Source organism: Ciconia boyciana, chromosome 21 (assembly GCF_034638445.1).
Source record: "Ciconia boyciana chromosome 21, ASM3463844v1, whole genome shotgun sequence".
In the NCBI taxonomy this organism is placed as follows: Eukaryota; Metazoa; Chordata; class Aves; order Ciconiiformes; family Ciconiidae; genus Ciconia; species Ciconia boyciana.
Genome location: NC_132954.1, coordinates 7325159 through 7340875, shown reverse-complemented (window position 1 = coordinate 7340875; position 15717 = coordinate 7325159). Strand labels below are relative to the sequence as shown.

General features: G+C 64.6%; 1 protein-coding gene across 6 annotated transcripts; it reads left to right on the top strand.

Moving 5' to 3' along the window:
* Nucleotides 1-8193: 8193 nt before the first annotated feature.
* CSF3R (colony stimulating factor 3 receptor) lies at nt 8194-15717 on the top strand. 6 transcript variants are annotated; one of them, XM_072885194.1, is made up of 17 exons: nt 8211-8318; nt 8818-8957; nt 9138-9328; nt 9640-9939; nt 10294-10417; nt 10556-10725; nt 11510-11664; nt 11921-12074; nt 12187-12269; nt 12376-12589; nt 12877-13065; nt 13328-13429; nt 13764-13910; nt 14128-14268; nt 14414-14504; nt 14737-14818; nt 15067-15717. In XM_072885194.1, exons 3-17 carry the CDS (start codon nt 9259-9261, stop codon nt 15574-15576), a joined length of 2532 nt encoding a protein of 843 aa, XP_072741295.1. In that variant the 5' UTR covers nt 8211-8318; nt 8818-8957; nt 9138-9258; the 3' UTR covers nt 15577-15717. The 6 variants fall into 6 exon arrangements, with proteins under 6 accessions (XP_072741292.1, XP_072741293.1, XP_072741295.1 ...); XM_072885193.1 differs by having other exon boundaries at nt 8230-8323; XM_072885191.1 differs by lacking the exon at nt 8818-8957 and having other exon boundaries at nt 8194-8318.

Genomic DNA, 15717 nt, shown 5'->3' with positions numbered 1-15717 from the left:
AGCCTGGACCTCACTTTGTGCTCATGGGAGGTGCAACCCACCCGAAGCATCGCCCGTGACCCAGGTGATCCCAGCTCCATCCTTGGTTTAGGTCTGACTTGCAAGAGAGCAAAGTAACATTTCATTTCAGGGTTTTTCCCTGTGCGTCCCTGCCTCCACACCAGCCTTCCTCCAGGTCAGTGCCCTGTTCTGGTGATTTATTTTGGCTGGTAAGACGTGTGTGATGCAGCACACTGATTTCCAGACACATGCACGTGCAGCTCCCACCGGGGAGTCTCAACAAGCTCCCCGCGAGCCTGGGTGTGGGTATTGATTTCGCTCTGTATTCCCTGCTGCCCGCTCTCCTCGGTGTAACGTGGGTGACGGCAGCAGGATTCACCCCGGTGATGCCGAGAGACAGCCGCTTCATTTGAGAGAAGCTCACCTGGTAATTGCACGGTCTCGGCAGCTGCTGCGGGTGCCCTCACCCCTGTCCTGCCCCGTTCACGTTGCAGAGCGACTGGCAGGCATCGCACAGTTTCCGTCCAGGTGGGGATTTTGCCAAGGGATGTGAGTGTGACAGCGAGCGCTGGCCTGGCTCGGCACGTGCTCCCCGGCAAGCTCTGGCGTTGCTCCTAATTGCCATCAGCCCCCTGCCGCAGCGTGCAGTCGTGTCAGCTCCCACCAGCCTGGCGGTCAGTGTAGTTAACAACCTTTTTAAAAATTAACTCCCTGGGACATGTTATTCCAGGATTCCAGCCATTAAGGCCTCGTTAATATTTATGAAATAATTAATAGATGCACCTATGTTCTTTAATAACTCATTTAAAATTGTGCTACGAAATGCAATCCGTTCGGAGGAGGTAACGGGCGTTCTGCAATAGAGTAGCTTAGAGCATGGAGGTGCTGTTAATTATGTATTAAACATACACATATATATTACATAAAGCTATGCAAAAATGAAGGCATTTAATTTAAGAAATAATGAGGCGAGTCCTGCTACCTGGAGACCTGTTTTAAAGAGCTGACTGGCTTTGGAGCTCTGCTCCAAGGAAAAACATTTACAGGGGGGACCTGGCCCCGTCGTGGCGGGGTTTTTCTTCTTGTTGGGTGTATGCGGTGCTCACCGAGGTGGCGTCAGGAAGGGCAGGCAGGGCTCCCACAGGCCTCTGCCAGGCTGCCGAGTGCCGGCCGTGCACACACATGGAGCTTTTTGGGAGCTTTTCCAACGCCAGCTCCTCTCCGTTGGCATGAGATGCTCCTTTACTCCAGGCACCCATGTGCAGCCGTCCCCACACGTGGGCTGAGGTCTCTGGAGCTGCGGTGCACCGGGCTGGAGGCACCAGCAGCGAGCGCACGCACGTCCTTCTACCCAAACAATGATCTATATTTTCAATTTTCCAAAAGATTATGTTTTCATCTTAAAAGATGTTGTCTCCTGCTTTTTGACCTGAATAAAGTGAAAGATAATAGAATCCAGATGAAATATATATCTATATTAATCTTACACAGAGAGAGCCTTCTCTGAGCTTCCAGGTGCTGCAGCAGGAGTGGATCCGGTGTGTAATCAGATGGCACCTTTATCTGAGCAATTTCCACTCCGCTTTAACAGGATTAAGCGCTGCTGGGGGACGCAGCCACCCCCGGTGCACAGCCCGCCGGCACGGAGCGGGGAGCACCAGCACGCCTGCCCGGCTGGGTATGAGGGTGTAAAAGCTCGAGGGTGCATTTTCCCCAACACGCGGCCATGGGAACAGGGACGGGGGGTGACCCTGCCACCTCCAGCCACCCGAAGGTGACACCGGGGGTTTGATGGCAGCTCTGCCTCCAGGCTGGGGCCCTGCGGCTGCTGCCGGCTGAGCGGGATGATGCTGTGCGGAGCAGGATGCTGCTGTCTCAGCACTTGGACGGGGACTTTCAAAGTGGTTTCTGGCAGCGGAGAAAGCTGCCAGGAGCTCCGCAGGGGCTGCCCTGTCCCCAGCCCCAGCTGCGTTAGTTGTTGGCTGCCTTCTCGGCACAGGAGGGAGGATTCACGGTGCTTTGTATCTTCTCAGGTTCCTCCTGCAATTTGCATTTCAGAGCATCTCCCACCTGTCCTGCCTGTGCAGAGCATGTCCCTGTCGGACAGGACATCGTGCAGCCGCAGGTGCTCCTGTCCCCGCTGCGGCACGTGGCTGGGGCGAGGGGCGCCTCGCACCCGTCGCAGGCGTTGTTCCCTGCTGGGGACAGCGTTGGCTCCCCCAGCCCGAGAGCAGAGCCAGGCATGGTGGTGGCTCCGGCCAGCAGCGAGCTGCAGCCACCTCCTTCACCGGCTGGGAGAGGGAGAAATTGGATTCAGAGGCAGCAAATGCAGTTCCCCAGAATGGATGTACATTTTCATTATACTTATACGCTGAGTAATTGGTGGTAATACAAGAGATATGGGCAGTATCATTATAGACCAGGCTGTGCTGGAGATGTATTATCATCATCTGTCATTATCTGGGCTTCCTTGTGGCTGCTAAAATTGTAGAACATGATTTTAATAACCCTGGAAGGCAAGAATCATTTTTCTTTTGTCACTTAACAACTTGGCCTCATTCACTGATACCTTTAAATAAGGGGGGGATTAATTTCTAGTGGAATAAATGCAGACCTGATTGTTTTCCTCTCTCTTCATTTGCAAAGGTGCCCCAGTGAAGCCTGACAGCTTTCAAGGAGATTGCAGATAACGGGAGGAGGACGTCAGCGCGGCGCAGGGAGCACCAGCGCACCCGGAGGTGGGTGATGCTGACGGCGGTGCCAGCCCTGGGGCCCTCGTCCTGAGCTCCCCGCCGACGAGCAAAGAAGCGCAGCGGCAGCACCATCCCGGCTGCAGCAGCGTGCCCCTGGGCAGAGCGCTGGCAGCTGCTGGAGAGCACAGCGTGAGCCTCGGAGATTTTTCCCAGGCTCGGCCAAGGGCTGAGCAGGCTCCAGTTTGCAGCAGGACCATTGCAGGTGCCTGTAGCATCCCCGGAGCTGCCCCGGCTGCGCCGCAGAGGTGTCCCCGGAGAACTGCCCTTCCCCAGCCCGGGGAGGCAGCTCCGTCCAACAGCCCAGAGGGACTGGCCACAGAGCCCTCGGCTTGCTGCCTCCTCGGGGCCAACACCCTCAGCTGACTCCCCGTGGGAAAACAGGTAGAAGGAAGCAAACCAAGGGGAGAGAAAACAGCGGTCTGCAGGGAGACCAGCCCGGCATCGCCTCCGACCCCCTCCACTGCAGACTCACAGCAGAGTGGATTGAAGGGGAAAGACCTTAATCCGTCTTGTCAGAAAAGCCTAGTGAAATTAATTGGAATTTGCAGAAAACAAGCCAGCCCAGGCGTGTGACAACAGCAGCGGAGGTGACATCCCTGGCACGCTGCTCCTGGGATACGGCCTGCCCTGCAGCAGGGAAGGGGTGTCCCCTGCCTGGTTTGTAGCTTTGGGCTCTGCTCCCGTGCCCGGAGCACTTGGCTGCGGTGACTCCGGCAGCACGGGGCTCGGCCCTGCACAGCCCTCCCGGCACGCTGCACGGGACGCTGCGATGCCAGGGGCTCACTGGCGGGGACGGTCTGGGCACCCCAGCTCCTCAGTCCCCTCTCGCGGGGCACAAATGCGGCCGCTTTTCGGGAGCTGGAGGAGCTGCGTCACTCCTGACCCACGTGGATACTGTCAGGGTTCGCGAGTTTGAGAGTGTTTCATTTGTTGCTCCTTTGGCCGTGGAAAAAGCCAGCAGCAGGAGAGGGACAAATCAAATTACAAGGCAGCTAATGAAAATAATGGGGAATAAAGCACTTTTGGAGGCTGCTTGGTTGGATTCCTATTTCCATGTGTCACTGGATTTAAATCAGTGATGTTTATAGCCCTCAAGAAGCAGTCATTTAATTGCCCTTTGTGATTAGCTGCAACTCAATTGACCATGAATTTCTTGCTCTTGCAGACCTGAGCCTTTGGCAGATGAGAGGTGGCCGGCTCCGAGCCGGGCTCCAGCCCCACAGCTGCTCCCACCCCAATTGCTGGAGCACCAAAGCCCTCCTGGGCCTTTCAGGGGCCCGGCCCTTGCAGCTTGTCCCAGGGTAAAACGGAGGGGGGATGCTGAGGGTCCTCCTGCAGAGCGCAGCCGAGACGGTGTATTTATATAGTGGGAGAAGGCGGGGGATCTGTTGGGAGGGTTTTGCCCCGTTTCCATGCAATGGTCCGGCCACTCTGACAGCAAGTGGCTGTCAGCGCCTGCCTGGGCTAACAGCCTCCGTTTGCAACTATTGACTCTGAGTAAATAATCTCCAGATATATTTTTCTCCCGATAAAAGCTGATTTTTTTCTATTATTGTCAGGGGTGTTTATTAGAGCAGAAAAATAATAGTGCTGTGCTTGCAGCCTGATTGCCAGGAAGTGTCAGAAGTCGGCCTGGCAGCTGGGATCAGGCGTGCTGCTTGGCACTGCGGTCACGGGGGGGTGAGGGTGCGGGGGGGGCATGAAAATCCCCCTGCCCGGCTGGTTTGATGAGGGGCGGCACCGAAGGGAAATTACTTTTCAGCAGTGGCAGAGGGAGAAGATGCTCCACACATCTGAGCTCTGGAGCGTCTGGGCAAAAAGGAGTGGGAATTTCCAGGAGTGTCGGGGGATGAGGGGCTGGCACAGGGCTCAGCCGTTGGACACGGGGAGGTTGCTCTGCTGTAGACACCTGGGCAACAGAGCCAGTAACTTAGGGACATGTAAGTTTTACGTGGTCCCATGGAAGATCTCCCTCCCTCTCACCCACCCACCCGAAGGGCCGCTCTCCCATGCTGGAGCTGCAGCCCCTTGGCATCCTTTTGGCCTCTTGCAGATCAGAGATGAATCATGGCAGGCAGCACAGGCAGCTCTCTGCCCCTCTTGCCCTGTCCTCCCCCTCCCTGTGCCCACCAGGGACTCCCCACATCCCTGCAACAAGGAAAATTAATCCTCCTGCCTCATTAATTACAGTAATGTGTCAGGAGCCTTGTTCAAGGTCAGCCTCTCAGACCCCTGTAATCAATTTTCTCTGATTTGCAGCCGCCTCACTGGGGAGGAGCTGGGTGGTGGCAGCAGCACGTGGCGGGGACGAGCACCATGGGCATCCCCAGGGATTGGGTGACCGGAGCCTGCGGACACAGGAGGGTCCTGGCCGGGCTCTCCTCCCTGGGGCAGCTCCATGCTGGCAGCCTGGGCTCCTCGTGTCCCCTCGTGTCCCCCTGTGCTGCCGTCCCGAGCCCAGGGTCTCCTCCCCACCGCCTCTGCCTGCCTGCGGGGCGGCTTGGCCAGGAGCCCTCTGCTCCCTCCCCATTGCTGACGGCTGAACAAGGTGGTTGGTTTGAATTAACCACGTTGGGCGACAATTAAACAGCTCTCCTCATCTGTTAGAGACTGCAGCAGATTTTGCACTTACATCTTGCATCTTACATGACTGGCAATATTTTATTTTTTTTAGGAATGAAAAGAAGAAAGGCAAAACCCCTTTAGGGAGGCCGGTTCTTGCTGACAGCTGAGCTGATACAACCGGTAATGTACTTTATTCTGTTTAATAGCAATGATCCGCCCAGCAGGGATTAAATCAGAGGTGCTGATAACAGGCCTGAGAAATGAAGGCAGATGACAACCCCCCGGCACTTAACGTGGGGAGCGGTGCTGGTCGGTGGGGCTCTGCCAGCCCTGCTGCCCTGGCCCCCGGGATGCCATGGCAGCAGTGGACGGCTCGGCAGCAGCGGGGCGCACGGGGGTCCCACTGCCCCCCACCCCGCGTCACACTCGCAGCCCGGTGGGAGCTTCGGCAGCCACGGTGGGGAATGGAGCCGCTTCACTGTGAAGGGATCCGCTCTGCCCCGGGGTGGCGGTGGCAGAGCCAGCGGTGCCTCCAGGCTCCGTGCTGCGGTGCCAGGAAGGGTCCGGATCCGTCCCTTTCTGTCGCCTCCAGTGCTACCTGTGGATTGCGACTAGAGCTGCCCGAGGGGTCTGGCCATGCCAGTGGGCTGCTGCCCAGTGCCATCAGTCCCCATCCCACGTGCTGCAACCCGGGAAAAGCCCCGTGGCCGCTTCCCCTTTCCACCTTCCCCCTCGCCAGGCGGCCCTGGGCAGGGGGGGCTCTTGTGCCACAGGCTGGGACCCCACTGCCCCGCCGCTCACCCCCAACGTGCCTTGTCTGGGTCACGAGCACCCGCCGTCCCTCCAAACCGAGCTCCCAGTCCACCCCGCACCAGGGCCCTGTGTCATCGCCTGCCTCTGCACTGCCACAGCCTCATCCCGTGGGACGCTCCGTCCCCCAGCCGGCTCTCGCACCCTGGCAGCGTCCTCCCCACGCATCCCCCGGCCCCAGCCCCTCCGAGGCCCTCCGCCAGGCTGGCCGGGACCCGCGGCTCTGGCTGCGGGTGCCCTGCAGGGACGGCACCCTGCCTCTTGTCCCTCTGTTCCATCCCAGGGATGGGATCTGTGGGCTTGTGAGGGTGACTCAGAGCCGAAGGGGAACCGAGAGCACTGTCATGGGGGCACGTCTGCTCCACCTCTGATCTCGGGAAAGGGACGCTGCCGTGGGCGCAGTGCCGGGAGCTGTGCCGAGAGCTGCGCCCCGACAGATTGGGACGCTCGGAGCCTCCTCGGGGACAAACCCTTTCCCTGCAGAGCACGAGCGAGGCGAGCCCGGGGACAGGCATGCGTTGGGGGGATGCACGGTCCCCTCCGCACAGCGGGACGCGAGGTGCCCCCGCACGCAGCCCATGGCGGGGCCCCACTGGCGGGGGCGCGGGGAGGGCAGCCCTTGTGTGTGTCCAGCTGGGTGTTTGCAGCCCTGCCTGCCCTCCGGTTCCCACGGAGATGCCCACGTCGCCATGGCTACCTGCGGATATCCCTGCTCCTGCTGGTAAACAGCCTGCAAGCTGCGCCCTTCCGTCCCAAAATACTGGGGGTTGCTACACCCCAGGGAAATGTTGCAAGGGCAGCTCCCCCGCCCCAGGCCCGCGGCTGTGGGAATCGGCCCCGTGCCCCAGCCCAGGGAGCCGTGCCTCCACACCGGCCCTGCGAGCAGCCCGGCCCGCTCCGGGCAGGGGGCTGGGGCCGTGGGCAGGGGAGATCTGGGGGGGAAAAACCTTTGCTCGGACTGTCGGGGCTGCGAGGTGGCTGGCCGCAGCCCCGGGCCATCTCCCTCCAGCCAGCAGCCCGGCTCCGCGGGAGGCGATGCCGGGAACGCATCTCGCCCAGGCTGCTCTCCCACGGCCCCGGGCCACCCTGTCTCCTGCGGGTGTTGGGGTGGGGGCTCGCGCTGGCCCTGCAGTTGTTTGCAGCGTGGAGTTGCGTGAGCACCAAGTAACGCGCCGCTGGAGGTGAAACGCGTGCTACAAATCCCGTAGTAAACAGATGTTTGCACAACAGCCGCCTCCGTTGCGAAGGCTGTGAGTGTGTCGCAGGTTGGGCAATCCCCTGTTTACCCCCATGCTCCAGTCCCGTCCTGCGGGACGCGGGGTTCCCCGGCTGGGGCTGCAATGGCAGCCTGGCGCGGGTGGGCAGAGCTGCCCGACGTCCCAGCAGTGACCCCCCCGGGTGGCTGGGCAGGGCCCTGGGCAAGGGGCTGCTGGAAAAACCCGGGTTAATGGCTGGCATGGGGAGGTACCAGTGGGAAGGTCGGGTCTCAGGTTGCCCTTGGGGCATCTGATGGGTCCCCTCGCTCTGGGGCGAGCTGGACTGCGTGGTGAGAACACGGACAACTTGGGTCAAACAGGGCTTCGCAGGGCAGCTCTCCCCAGGACCGGGCTTTAGGAGACGGCCCAGGCTTGGCTGCAAGGGGCAGCAGTGCTGTCCCCAGGGACTGGGGCGGGGAGGCTGGGAGGCACATCCCAGGAGAGGGCTGGAGGATGCAAGGATGAGCCCAGTCCGCTGTGGCGAGTGCCCAGCGAGAACACGGATGCTATCTGCGCCCAGGCAGCACCACCCTGCGCTGGGTTTGCCTCCTGCCCTCTGAGTCCCACGTCCCCCAGCCCAGTCCTGTGGCCCCAGGGCAGTCGCAGCAAGGAGCCAGCTGTGCCACGTCCCGACTGCGCCACGTCCCGGCTGCTGGAGTGGCAGGGTGGGAGGCCGGGTGCTGCTCCCCGCCGCTGGATGCATGCGTGCCACTGGGCTTTCCTTCCTGCGGCGAGTGAGGCGGTCGCAGCCTTCAGGGAAGTGTTTTGCAATCACCTTCTTCAGAGAGTCACAGCAATTAACGGCACTGGTTTTGAGGAACTAACGGTGAAAGCAGCATGTTAGCAAATGGGCTGAGCACGGCGAGCCGCCAGGAGCCGAAGGCCAGCGCTCGGAGCAGGTGGTGAGCAGCAGCCAGACGCACCAGGCACGGAGGTGAGGTAGGGATGGCGGCGAGGTAGGGATGGAGGCGAGGTAGGATGGGGCACAGGGTGCTTGGGTCCAGCCGAGCACCCCGCCCACGGCTGCGCAAGCTGCTCTGCCCTGTCCCCTGCCTGGGACAGCCGCGTGTGCCGGGTGCTTGGGGGTGGCTGCTCCCCCATTTCCCACACCTGAGTCCCTCGTCTGCCTCTGGATGTTGGCTCGGGGGCGAGAGCAGCTGTGGGCACCCAGAGGTGGGCACGGCGTGGGCAGCCCCTCCAGGGGCAAGTGCCCGGCACCGCCAGGGATGCAACTGGGACCGACCCGGGGCAGAGGGTGAGCCAGCAGCCAGGCAGGGCAGGAGCAGCCGCCGCTCCCGGGGCTGTTCCCCACGGCAGGCAGGGGGTGCAGCTGGAGGGGCAGCACAGGGAGGGGACGAAGGCAGGACTCCGAAGCCCCGCAGCTCTGGCCAGCCCTGCTGCGCTGCCGTCGTTCATTCGTTTCCCTCTTTCAGCTTATCAGCCCTCTGCCGCAAGCCCCAGCGCTAACCCTCCCTGAAACCGCAAATCTCTGCCCGACAGAGGCTGAAGATACCTGAGATAAAATCAGCCCATGCCTGCGGCCAGGCGTCGGGCGATGCGCCCCAGGATGGGGGTACGCGGGGCCGAGAGGCAGGCTGTGCCGGAGGGGTCCCCGCAGGAGCACCTCACTGCTGTGCTTTTCCACGCCGGTGCCTGCGGCAGGGCTGCCGAGCCCGGGGGCGGAGGTGTCAGCACTGCAGAAGGGCTGCGGGGGAGAGGCTGCCTCTGACGGCAAAAGGACATTTTGCTCCAGGAAGCGTCGGTGACGGTGGCAACGCGGCTCCTCCGGCCCGTCTCATCCCCGGCCCCTTCCCAACCCGCCAGGACGAGCTGCTGTCTCCGTTCCAGGTGATGCCAAAGCCACGGAGGAGACCATGGCCAGGCGTGGTGCCGGGACACCTTTCCTGCTGCGGCTCTCCCTGCTCTTGCTCCTCCGCCCGGGCGGTGAGTGGGGCCCATCCCGTCCCGCAGCCGCATGCCCCGTGCCACCCCCGTGCACCCAGCGCCCGTCCCGCCTGCCCGGACCAGCCAGGGCCACGGCACGCAGGGGCTGCTGCAGGCGGGCAGGAGCGCCGGCAGCACGGCAGGCGCTAGCAGAATGAGGCCTGGCGCGTGCCGGCAGGCTTGCCCAACGCCCGGCTCTTCCTCTCCAGCGGCTGGGGGCCCCATCTAAGGGAAGAGGCACGCGTCCCTCTGTCCTGTCTGGGCTTCGTCACGGCCGTGCCCTGGATGTGACACATTTTTCCTGCCTGCAGGGACCCTGGGCTGTGCCTCGGTGGCCGTGGGCTCACCCGTTGTACCCCTGGGCTCGGCCGTCGTGGCATCCTGCACCATCCGGAGCGAGCTCTGCCGCGGCTTGGAGCAGGGGAAGGTCCGGATCACCTGGATGCTGGACAACGAGCCCGTGGCCGGGAGCCAGCGCCGGGGCCCAGGGGGCACGGAGGTGTCCAACCTCACCCTGCCCTGGTTCAACCGCACGCAGGCCAAGCTGTGGTGCTGGGTGGAGTGGAATGGGACCAAGCAGCGCGTCGGCATGGCTGAGATCAGGGCGGGCTGTAAGTCTGCTGCCGGCACGTGTCACCTGCGTGTGCACACGTGCACTTGACAGAGGTGCAACCTGGCACAGGGGTTCGCACATCTCCTCCCCGAGACGCATGTCTGCCCCGGGCGAGCCGGGCAAAGCTGCTGGGGTTGGAGCAGCAGCCGGGGCCGATGGCTGATGGAGGCTGTTTCGGGACTGTGCCCGGCCATGCCACGGTGCACGGCGGGCAGGCTGCAGGGCAGGGCAGGTTTGGGGAGTGGTGGCATGGCAGCGGGGCTCTGCACAGCTGGGCACAGCGGGGGCTGCGGCTCCTCCGCAGCCGGGACGGGCGCTTCGCTCAGGCTCTTCCCTTGCCGCTCTCTCTCAGACCCGCCTGCGAAGCCCTTCAACCTCAGCTGCGTCCTGAACCTCAGCGACTATGGGCTGACGTGCCAGTGGGAGCAGGGAGCCGACAGCCACCTCCCCACCAGCGTCACGCTGAAGTGTGCCGGGTAAGCCTCGGGGGGTGACACGGTCCCCGGTGCCTGACCCCCGGCCACCTCTCCTGGCCCTCACCCTCTGCCAAACCACATGGCAAGCCTTGTCCTCCGCTGGAGCATCCCCCAAGCCCACCCCTCTCGCTGCCACAGGAGCAGAGCCCAGGCGGTGACGGGCTGCACCCCACAAGGCGGCCGCAGCCACTGCACAGTGCCGCGCCGGCTGCTCCAGCTCTACCGGCAAATGGAGATCTGGGTGTCTGCCGCCAACGCGCTGGGCACGGCCGAGTCGGAGCATCTCTGCATCGACCCCATGGACGTTGGTGAGTGACAGCCGGAGCCGCCTGCCTCGTGCGGAGGTCAGGGGCTGGGGAAGCTCATCAGCAGTGAGAGAGGGGTATTAGAGTGCCATTAAAGCACGTCAGGCTTTTAGGTCATATTTTACAGGCAGGTTCCCATGATAAATGGCTTGCCGGGATGAATAGGTGCCAAAGCCGCATTACAGACTGAGCAGCGTGTGCCAGCGGGTTATGAGCTGCCGGTTGACCTGCTGCACTCTACAACTCTCTCCAGCAATTGATTACCCATTTATTCAGGAGCTCTATTAATAATATATCCAGCTCCTATAAACTATTTATAAAAGGAACCTTCCCAGACGGTGCGACTCGTCCTCCCTGCTCTGCACCCAGGGAAGGGCTGCCCACAAACCAGCTGAGCCCTCCATGGCCACGCTGAGCTCTCATCCCCCGGCAGACCCAAACATGCGGCTTTCCTGGCTGTGCACCAGGCCCCAGGTCCCGCGGGATCTGTTTTTCCCAGGTAGGCGTTAGCCCCGCCTGGAGCCCGGGCTGCAGAGCAGTGCTGGTGCTGTGCTCCTGAGCATCGCCCCGTGTCCCGGGCAGGGTCACACACCGGCTCCCATCCCCTGCCACGAGCCGTTCTCCTAAATGTTTCGGAGCGGTTTCTCCCCATCCTTGCCTCCGGGTCTGGGCAGGCCAGCGCCCCGGCTGCGGCTTGTGGTGTTAACATTGGCCCCGTGCGAGGCCACGGCCCCGCGCACCGCCTGCCGCGGCACCCCTCCAGCTCTCTCCCCGGCTCTTCCTCCAGCCAAGCTGGACCCCCCGGCCCTGCAGAGCATCCAGTCCATCCCCTTCCAGACCGACTGCGTCACCCTGGCCTGGGAGGTGGCGCAGAGCAACGCGCACATGGAGCTGCAGTGCGAGCTGCGCTACCGGGCGCCCGAGGACCCCACCTGGGCTCTGGTGAGCGATGCTGGGGCAGCAGGACCGGGTAGGGCAAGCGAGCAGGAGCGGGGACCCTCCCCTCCACTCTGAGCAATGCCAGGTTTCCTGCAATGGTAGCGGTGGGGTGCCTGCGTGGGAGGGGGACGGCAAGGTGCCCCCTCGCACACCCTGCGCAGCACCCACACCGGGGCCGGACCCTGCGCTGGCTGCACCCCCACAGCCAGCCCCTGCTCGAGGCAGGAGCCAACACAGCCCTCGCTCTGGCTGCCACCAGGTCACCGGCATCGTCGGCCAGGCCGGCACCACACAGTGCTGTGGCTTCCTCTTCGGCACGCAGTACCACTTCCAGATGCGGTGCCGGCGGAGCTCAGCACGGGGCTACTGGAGCGAGTGGAGCCTGGGCAGGAACTACACCACCCACGAGAAAGGTGGGTGCGGAGGCACCCGGGGGGTCCCTTCTGCCCAGCCGGGCGGCACAGCCGTGGTGGCATGGCCACGCTCGCCCCTCTCAGCTCCCTGCCCGCCCTTCTCCTGCTGCAGCCCCCACGGGGAAGCTGGACGCGTGGTGGAGCGCTCGGCCGGCCAGGGCGGGCGGGCAGCTGGAGGTGCAGCTGCGCTGGAAGGTGAGCCGGGCGGGCGGTGGGGGCACGGGGGCTGCCAGGGCATCGTCCTGGGGACCGAGCATCCCCTCGGGGACCGAGCATCCCCGCATGCCCTGCCTGCACTCAGGCCCCACGGCGGTGGGAGGCGAACGGGCGAGTGCTGGGGTACCGCGTCACCCTGAGCCCCAGGAGGAGGGGCAGGGACCCCCCCACCGTCTGCAACACCACCCACACCCACTGCAACTTCTCCGCGCCGGCGGGGACCAGGAGGGTCTATCTCTCAGCCTACAATGCCGCCGGCGAGTCAGCAGCGACCGAGGTCGTCCTCCTGGAGAGGAAAGGTGAGGGCAGTGCAAACCTCCCGCGGCCCGAAGCCTCTGCACGCCTCCCTGGGGCTCTGCCCCCCCGGCAGCTCCACGAGCTCTCAAACCGGGTGCCGCTCCCTCGCCTCGCCTTGCGACGCCTTCCTGGGTGTGCGACCGCGGGGGTCCCGAGCAGGCTGCCCGCGGGGCGCACAGCTGGGGCGAGGAGCAGGGCAGGCGCCCGGGCAGGGGCTGGGGGGCACAGATGGGCGATGCAGCAGGAATGCTCCCCTCACTCGTCATCCCGGCTGGTTGTCCCCATGCAGGTCAGCCCCTGGCCAGGCTCTGGGCCGTGCCCGGGGGCGAGCGCAGCCTCTGGGTGCACTGGGAGCCCCCCCCGGCCCCGGCAGCAGCCTATGTCCTGGAGTGGCAGCGGGTGTCCTCGGAGCCTGGCCGCTGCAGCACCTGCTGGCAGATGGAGCATGATGGGGCTGCCACCGCAGCCCTCATCCGGGGTAAGCCAGGGGCTGCCGGGGGGGTCCCTGCCCTCCTGGTCGGCTGTGCGGGGGGGTGTACTGGGGGCTGGCACCCCTCCTGATTGCCCCAGGACCAAACTCTGCCCCGAGCCCGCTCCACACCCTCCCTCCTTCATCTGGATCCACTGCCGGGGTGTAGCACGGGGCAGCGGGCTGGCGCTGTGGGGCGGGCGCAGGGCAGCCAGGGGCTCTCGGCAGCCAGAGCCCGGAACCCCCAGACCCCCTCTGCTCTCTGTTGCAGATGGCATTGAGCCTTTCCAGCGGTACAACATCTCGGTGTACCCCCTCTACAAGGACGCCATAGGGGTGCCTGTCCACACCGCAGCCTACTCCAAGCAGAAGGGTACGTGTGCTCCCAGCAGCCGCCCTCGGGGCCTCCGGGGGCTCGCCCCACACCACCAAGCCTTTGCCTTTCAAAAAGGAGAGACAGCCTTCCCGCCACGTACCCCTAATTCAGGGGCTGTGCAGAAGAGCTCAGCCCACTGGGCTGGATCCTGGCTTGTCTCTGAAGGTGCCCTCAGCTGGACCGAGCCCCACGGGGGCACAGCGTGGGGCAGGGCCTGATACCCACACCTCGGGAGTGGGACTCACCACTCAGTGCATCCCCCCCCGCCGGTTTCCCACCCCGAGGCAGCGGTTCTGCACAGCGCCCGGTCGCTTGTCCTGCTCCATTTCAGCACCATCCTACGCCCCGAAGCTTCACCTGAAGAGCATCAGCAAGTCCAATGCCGAGCTGTGCTGGGACCCGGTGCCGGTTGAGATGCAGAACGGCTTTATCACCAGCTACACCATCTTCTGGGCCAACAGCACCGCAGAAGTGTCCAGTGAGTCCTGCCTGCGTCAGGCCGGCCCTGCCCTCCATCCCGCCTCGATGTGTAGGGTGGGGATGTCAGCAGACTCCGTGCCCTCGTCAGAGAGGGTTGGGGTGCGTGCCTGGGTCCCGTATGGGACCCCCCTCCAGCAGAGACCCAAGGGGCCATGCAGGGGAGGGGCACCTGCCGAGCAGCCCCCGCCGTGCCAACAGCCCCCGCGTTTCCCCAGGCGCCGCGGTGAATCCCTCTCTCAGCTCCTATGTCATCCAGAAGCTGAAGCCGTCGACCCTGTACAAAGTGCACATCATGGCATCCACGGCCGCCGGCAGCACCAACGGCACCAGCCTGACCCTGGTGACCACGGTGCTAGGTGAGGGGGTGCAGCCACCCGGGGGGTGTAGGGACAGGAGGGGACCTGCCAGACCCCGGGTCCTGCCCCAGCCTCGCGGCACAGCACGGTTGGAGGTGCCCCACCGCGGTTCCCCCGGTGACCCTCTCCCCTGCCTGCTTTCCAGACGACATTGAAATCCAGTTCCTCTTCCTGACCCTGGGGCTGATCTTTGTCCTGCTCATACTTTTGCTCATCTGCTTCCAGAAGAACGGGCGGTGAGTACCGAGAGCCGCTGCGGGCTGGACCGGCCCTGCACCGGGGCTCAGCCGCCCTGGGAGTCCCTGTCCCCAGCGGCTGCGGTGGCCCTGGCCACAGCCTCGGGGCTGGAGGGACGGGGTGGATGCGGGGGGTGGCAGCGTCCCGCCGTGAGCTCGGCGGAGGCAAGGCCAGCCCCAAGGCCGCGGGTTTCAGGCCCCCTCGCCGAGTCCCTCGTCCTGTGGCCACCAGGGTGAAGCAGCAGTTCTGGCCCAGCGTCCCCGACCCCGCCAACAGCAGCCTGGGCAAGTGGGTGCCGGCGGAGCTGCAGCAGGTGAGACCCGGACGGCTGCTCCCCCCGGCCCCCCGCTCCCCACCCGGGCACCGCTCTCGTGAGCAGCCCCGCGGCTCCGGCCGCGCTCTGTGCTCCGCAGGGCGCGGAGGGCAAGGCACCCAGGGCGCGAGGCCACGCCGGGATGGGGAACAGGGGTGCAGGGAGCTTCCCTCCCGTGGTGCCCGAAGCGGGGGCAGAGGAGGGGCTGCACCCCGCGAACAGGCTGTGACCACGCACCGTCCCTCCAGGAGCCTCTGCAGGTCCCCGGCGTGAGGGAGCCCGGCCTGGCGACCATTTCTACCGTCACGGTGCTTGAAAGGGCGGCGGGGAAGCAGCCGTCCGCCTGGGGCAAGGAGCCCGCCACCGAGACCACCGGCACCTTCCCGGCCCTGCCCCAGCCCTACGTGCGGCAGGAGGGACCCGGCCCGCCGGGCCGCGGCTGGGCGGCAGCGGAGCCGTGCCCGGGCCCCGGCGGGAGCGGGGAGACCGTCCAGTACGCGCGGGTGGTGCGCGACGGGTACAAGGGCCAGCAGCACGCCCCGCCTCGCCTCTACCTGCGCTCCAGCTCTACCCAGCCCCTGCTCCTCGACCCCAGCCCCAGCCCCAAGCCCTACGAGAACCTGTGGTTCCACGGGGCCGCCCCTCACGGCTGCCCGGGGGACGGGGGCTGCCCCGACGAGCCGCCCGCCACCTTCCCCCTGCTGCAGGGCCTCCGCATCAGCGGGGCCGAGGAGCTCCACGACTGCCAGGCGTTTTAGTGCCGGGGGCCGGGCAGCGCTAACGGACCCGGCCCCGGGCCTGCGGGTGGCCCGGGCCGGGCCTAGACCTGGGGGCCGCCCGACGGGGGCCCGGCTCCCTCCGCCGGTGCTGCGTGCGTCCCGTCCCGTCCCACCCCTCCC

Excerpts from the sequence above, each read along its gene's own strand:
- CSF3R (XM_072885191.1), top strand. The coding sequence starts at position 9,259 with ATGGCCAGGCGTGGTGCCGGGACACCTTTCCTGCTGCGGCTCTCCCTG. Across the intron at positions 13,066-13,327 it reads CACCGCAGCCCTCATCCGGG|ATGGCATTGAGCCTTTCCAG; the intron begins GTAAGCCAGGGG and ends TCTCTGTTGCAG. Across the intron at positions 13,911-14,127 it reads CAGCACCGCAGAAGTGTCCA|GCGCCGCGGTGAATCCCTCT; the intron begins GTGAGTCCTGCC and ends GCGTTTCCCCAG.